The 5,408-nt window shown below is 41.4% G+C and overlaps 1 protein-coding gene across 7 annotated transcripts in view; it reads left to right on the top strand.

Annotated features, from left to right (window-relative positions):
• The window catches only part of tab1 (TGF-beta activated kinase 1/MAP3K7 binding protein 1), a 16,500-nt gene that overhangs the window by 4,826 nt on the left and 6,266 nt on the right, over nt 1-5,408 (top strand). For 5 of the 7 annotated variants that reach the window (XM_032533997.1, XM_032534014.1, XM_032534004.1 and 2 more), the window contains 2 exons: nt 86-224; nt 4,606-4,722. In XM_032533997.1, coding sequence (XP_032389888.1) covers nt 86-224; nt 4,606-4,722 — 256 coding nt within the window. The remainder of the gene's footprint in view (nt 1-85; nt 225-4,605; nt 4,723-5,408) is intronic. The other 2 variants (XM_032533979.1, XM_032534023.1) reach the window with 1 other exon arrangement.

Genomic DNA, 5,408 nt, shown 5'->3' with positions numbered 1-5,408 from the left:
TTCCCTCCTCCCACTCACTGCATTTTGTTTACTGGTCTTCCTCACTACTCCCCCTTCCTTGTCTGTCTTCCTCCCGGCTGGTCAGAATGTGTCATTCCACCAGCTTTCTCCTCAGAGTCAGAAGGTGCAGGAGCGCCTGAAGGAGCTGGAGCGAGAGGTGTCAGGAGGAGCTACAGCCGTGGTGGCACTGATCCTCAACAACAAGCTGTATATCGCCAATGTTGGTAGGGACACACACACACACACACGTTACACAGGCTAGTGTTGTTTTGATACCTAAAGTCTGACTTTGGCAGTACCTTTACTGAAATGTTAATGTTAACTGTTACAAGCAATTATTTAAAAACAAAAGTGACACAAGCACGGTGATTTAGTTTTACCTTGTTTTTTTCACCTTTGGAGTAGTGCTGGAAAATATGGTTGGCCCCAGCCAATAGCCTGAGAATCTATTTTACACCAGTAGATGTCAGACTTACAAAGGTTTTGGTTCATTTCTTATCACTCTTTTAAAAAAAAAACAGTCAGATACTGCCTTTATTTGGATTTCTTGGGTGGTAATTAATTGAACTGAAAGCAGATTGACTTGGAATTTTATGAATTCATATAAGCTACTCTCATCAGGAACTTTCCCAAGAGACCACGAGTCTTTTGAGGAACTCAACCTTAATTTCAACCAGAGGAAGCAGAGACAAATTTAGTTCAGGTAATTTGAGGCGGAAAAAGAGAGTCCCTGCTGTGGGAGTAGTACTTTCCAAAGGTTCAGCACGTTTAGGGGTGGAGTTTCCACACCTGACCAGTGCTGACTAGACCAGGGATCTTCAACAGGGCGTCCGGGGCCCAAGGGGGTCCTCAGAGTCAATGAAGGGGGACCTCTGAATTATTGCTAATATTTGATAGTTTTTTTCAAGAATTAAAAAGTCTTAACATGATTCCAACATATTTTTATCAAATATAAATCCCCACTGCTTACTGACTTATGCAGTAAGTAAGGTACTAAGGTAGGCATCCACAGATCCAGTTCATCCTGAGGATTCACTGTGCCACATGTATGTGTAACATTAAAAAATAATTTATAAAAACATGCCAACAATTATCAGGCTATTTCAGTACCTTAGTATTCTATGCAAAAAGAGTATATATAAAAGCCTTAGGCCGCCCTACACATTATTGTAGGCCCAGTTTAATATGTAACTTAATTTTATACAATATACATTACGTAGTAGGGGGTCCCTGCTTTGTCTCTGTTTTAGTTACAGGGCCCTTGGATTAAAACATGTTGATGACCCCTGGACTAGACAAATACAGACACTGCCGCGAACACAACTTGTGAGTCAGACGAGGCTAGGAACGAGTTGAAAAAAAATCAGCAAATGAGAGAGAGCTGATCATTTCTTTGCAGTGACATTCTACTACTACTATGACATAACTAAATATTTATGACACTCGGCAGATAAAGGTGTTCTGGAGGTATCAGTCTCTGTTTCCACCTCTTTTTTTCTGATTAAATCAAATATAAGTCAGATATCAGGGCGCCTGGGTTGCTCACCTGGTTGAGCGTGTGCCTCATGTACAGAGGCTCAGTCGTTCATGCAGCGGTCGCCGGTTCGATTCCGACCTGCGGCCCTTTGTTGCATGCCCTTCTCCTTCTCTTCACTTTCAAGACTTCTCGGCTAGCCTATCGCATAAAGGCCTAATATATATACATATACTGTATAGAGAGAGAGAGAGAGAGAGAGAGAGGGGGGTAAGTCCAACTTTGACATGCGTTCACACACAGCAGCGTCATGTCTGGACCAATAAATCAGAGTAAAGCCCTAAAGCCACTTTTGGATTGAGCACTTAACATGTCACATGTGATCTGTGTTAATACATGTTTCATTTATTTATATATAAATATATAAAGATAACTCCAATATCACACAGATTCACGCAACAGTGACTACAGACTCACACACACAAAATTATACTGCAGTGAGAAACTGTAGTCTGTCTCATGCTCTTTTTCTTCTCTACCAAGAAGACAGTAGTTCCGTTTTTTTATTAGCATGTACGCACGACACGTCTAAGACAAGTAAATAGATCACAGTTTAAAACTGACAGCAACGAGACAATTTCTAAATATTACATTGAAGTTCCCCTTAAATTAAATGTAAAATAGTTGACAAGATCTTGGGTAGTTTCATATTTTGTATCCAGGACAACCTACTGTTTAACAGGGAAGGATCGCCATGTTCAACCACAAATGAAACTGGTACTGCTTACACGCAATTTATTTTTGATGAATTTACCATGGTTTGCAAACCAAAGTCAGTTGGTCAGACAGACGAGATGAAATGCTCCATCAGCAAACATGTGCTTTACGTACTGTGCAGTTATTTCTACAAAGTTTATTTCTACAGAGAACCAGAAGTTGTTCCCACAGCTTGCATGATAGTGTGTTCTGTGTGTACAGTGCTGCTCATAGGTTTATGAACCCATGCTAAAGTTGAATAAAAAGAGAAATAAAAAAATAATCTTTTTAGAAATTAATTCTAACGTCTTAATTAAAACAATTCGGAAAATCCAACCTTTAAGGACACCAACTTTCTTTTTAAGTGAACAATGTATTGTAGATAAATAAATGTTCTTCCTTAAAATACAGGAGGCAAGAGTATATACACCCCTATGTTAACTTCCCATAGAGGAAGGCAGATTTATTATTAAAGGCCAGTTAATTCCTGGATCCAGGATAATATGCATCTTGAAAAAGTTCCCTTGGCCTTTGGAATTAAAACAGCCCCACCTTATCACATACCCTTCACCAAACCTAGAGATTGGCATGGTTTTATTTCAGTTAATAGCCGGTTTGATTTGCATTGCCTACATTATTCATTCACAAAGAAAATTGGTGTCCTTAAAGGTTGGCTTTTTCCAATTAATTTTTTTAATTAAGGCATTTTTTAAAAGATGATTTTTTTAATTCTTCTTTTTAGTCAACTTTAGCATGAGTTCATAAACTTATGAGCAGCACTGTATGTGTATCCTGTAAATGTGTGTATAGATTCCCACCTGACACCCTACGCTAGAGAACAGAAAAGGGGCATTCGTCATGATGATGATATTTTTATTACACAAACCTGCAGACCGTTTCAGATCCTTAACTGTGAGGACATTCAAGTGAAACTGTGGGAAACAGACAGATACACGCACACGCACACGCACACCAACCTTGAGGAGCCACAGTTATTCCTTAGAAGTGTTTCTCTTCATGAATCATCAAAGTTAATCAGAAAGTACCAGATTCCAGCTGCTGGATATGGGGCTAGTTTCATGCAATTGGGCTTGATTAAATCATTAATCAAGGGTATGAATGTTATTGTACTGCTGTATTAATTCAAAGTATCTCTGGTTATGAGTGAAAATCCCTTACGTAGATGGTTTCCCTCTTTTTGCTAACATCCTAGATTCTGTAGCAGGCAAAGAAAAAGAGAAAAAGAGCCCCTCACCCTCTCTCTGGGATTTCAATTTCTTTTGTCCTCAAGGACGTGGCACAGAGCAGAAAATGGGGGGATAGTAATTAGTTGCATGTAGAATGGAGTACTGTCCCCCCCACTGGCCCGTTGTGTGAGGGTCAAGAGTTGAAAGTTGTCAGAACATGAATCCCAGGGAAGTTTAAACATAAGAGTAAGTGTTCTCTAAAAAGCTCTTCCAGCTGTGTGATGATGGGAAATACATTTGACAGTTAAGGTTGTATGACCCATAACTTGATATGCTGGGAGTGGGGGATGGGGCAAGGGTATATGGACATACAGCAGCCATTGATGATTATTGTTTTTACATGTGTAGCTATTGCAACTTTGCACATATGAACACAAAGATTATCACCAGGCTTACCAAGAGAAGCAGAGTGTTTTGTGACAAATAGATCAGTTTGGAACACTACAGAAGCTAAGCGTCGAGTCAGCACCGGCTGATTAACACACAGGGCCACAGTGGCTCTGTAGCCCAGGGCCCGACAGAGAGGACAGAGAGAGACACATGGGGCCCGTGTCTGCAATTTCAGTATAATGTGGCTAATTGGATGGCCTTGTCTGCAGATGAGACGAGCAGCACACACAGCTTAGGACATTTACGGAACCTAAATTGGGGTGGAGGTGGGTTTTTTGATCATCATGATCCTGCCCGGTGATCTAAATACGTTAATATAAAAGTGAATTCATTATTGATCTGTACCTAATCTAATCTGATCTGTCTCAGTGCCCACCAGTATCAACGCTGATTTATTGGTGGAGGTTTGGGCCTCTGAGTCACTGCAGAGCAACGTCAGTGCATCTTTGTCTCTGCGTCATTAATGTGTGGGAAAATGTCTCATCCTCAAAAATGATAATAGATTTAAATAGGATCCTCTCTGGTGTCGCGTCAACAAAAACTAGTAACTCATTCAACTTTTTAACATGCCTTGTAAAAAATGTGAAGGAATTGTATTTAATAAAAAAAAAGGAAAAAAATCCAGAATGTGTTTTACCATGTGTAAATGTTGACTTACCTTAAATACCAAATGATTAGTTGACAGCATGGACTAATTTGACCAGTCATCCATTCTCATGTGTTTGTCTGGGACTCCAGGTACCAACCGGGCACTGTTGTGCAAGTCCAGCAGCGACGGCCAGAACCAGGTTCTACAGATCGGCCGACCACACGGCACTGACAATGAAGAGGAGCTGCAGAGGCTTGCTGCGCTGGGTGAGACGCACAGACAGAAAGACAGTCAGACCATCATACCAGGGTCAGTTTGGTGCAATTATGTAGTTGAGCACAAGTTCATTCCATGCGGGATATACAGGCGGACAGAGACAGCCATTAGTGTAGACTAGCTGGCATAGAGACACACATGGAGCCATCTGTCCATGGTGGACACTGGACAGCCAAGCTAATGGCCCAGTAATGAGGGCCTGTGTGTAGGTGACGGGGAAATACATTCATTGTGGTTAGCGTTGGAGAATGGAAAATGGAGAATTAGCTGCATTGTTTCCCAGCACATCATTAGAAGAGGAGGCAGAGCTCTCTGTCTCCCTTTGTTCTTCTTCGCTCTCTTTCTGTCTCCAGTTGGGAGTCACCTAATTATTCTGTTGTTCAGGCTTCTCTGAGTGATTTAAATGAAATGGCAGTCATTCCATTAACCCAGCTGAAGGTGACCTCTCCCCCTCGTATTTTTATTCACCCTTAAAAACACACACCCCTCTCCTGCTCCTCCCACCCCCGTCTCCCTCTACTTATTGCTTTGGTCTTATTGCATTATCATCTCCTTTCCCATACTAAATCTCTTGGCCCTCTCGCCCATACCCTCTGCCTATCATCATATCCTCGAACTCATCATCTCCGTTTCTCTTCACTCTCCACCTCTCCTTGTCCATAATGTGCCCCCCCCC

The sequence above is a fragment of the Etheostoma spectabile genome, chromosome 2, assembly GCF_008692095.1.
Source record: "Etheostoma spectabile isolate EspeVRDwgs_2016 chromosome 2, UIUC_Espe_1.0, whole genome shotgun sequence".
Taxonomy (NCBI): Eukaryota; Metazoa; Chordata; class Actinopteri; order Perciformes; family Percidae; genus Etheostoma; species Etheostoma spectabile.
Note: the sequence above shows the minus strand (reverse complement) of the source record. Positions and strands in the feature narration are given on the sequence as shown.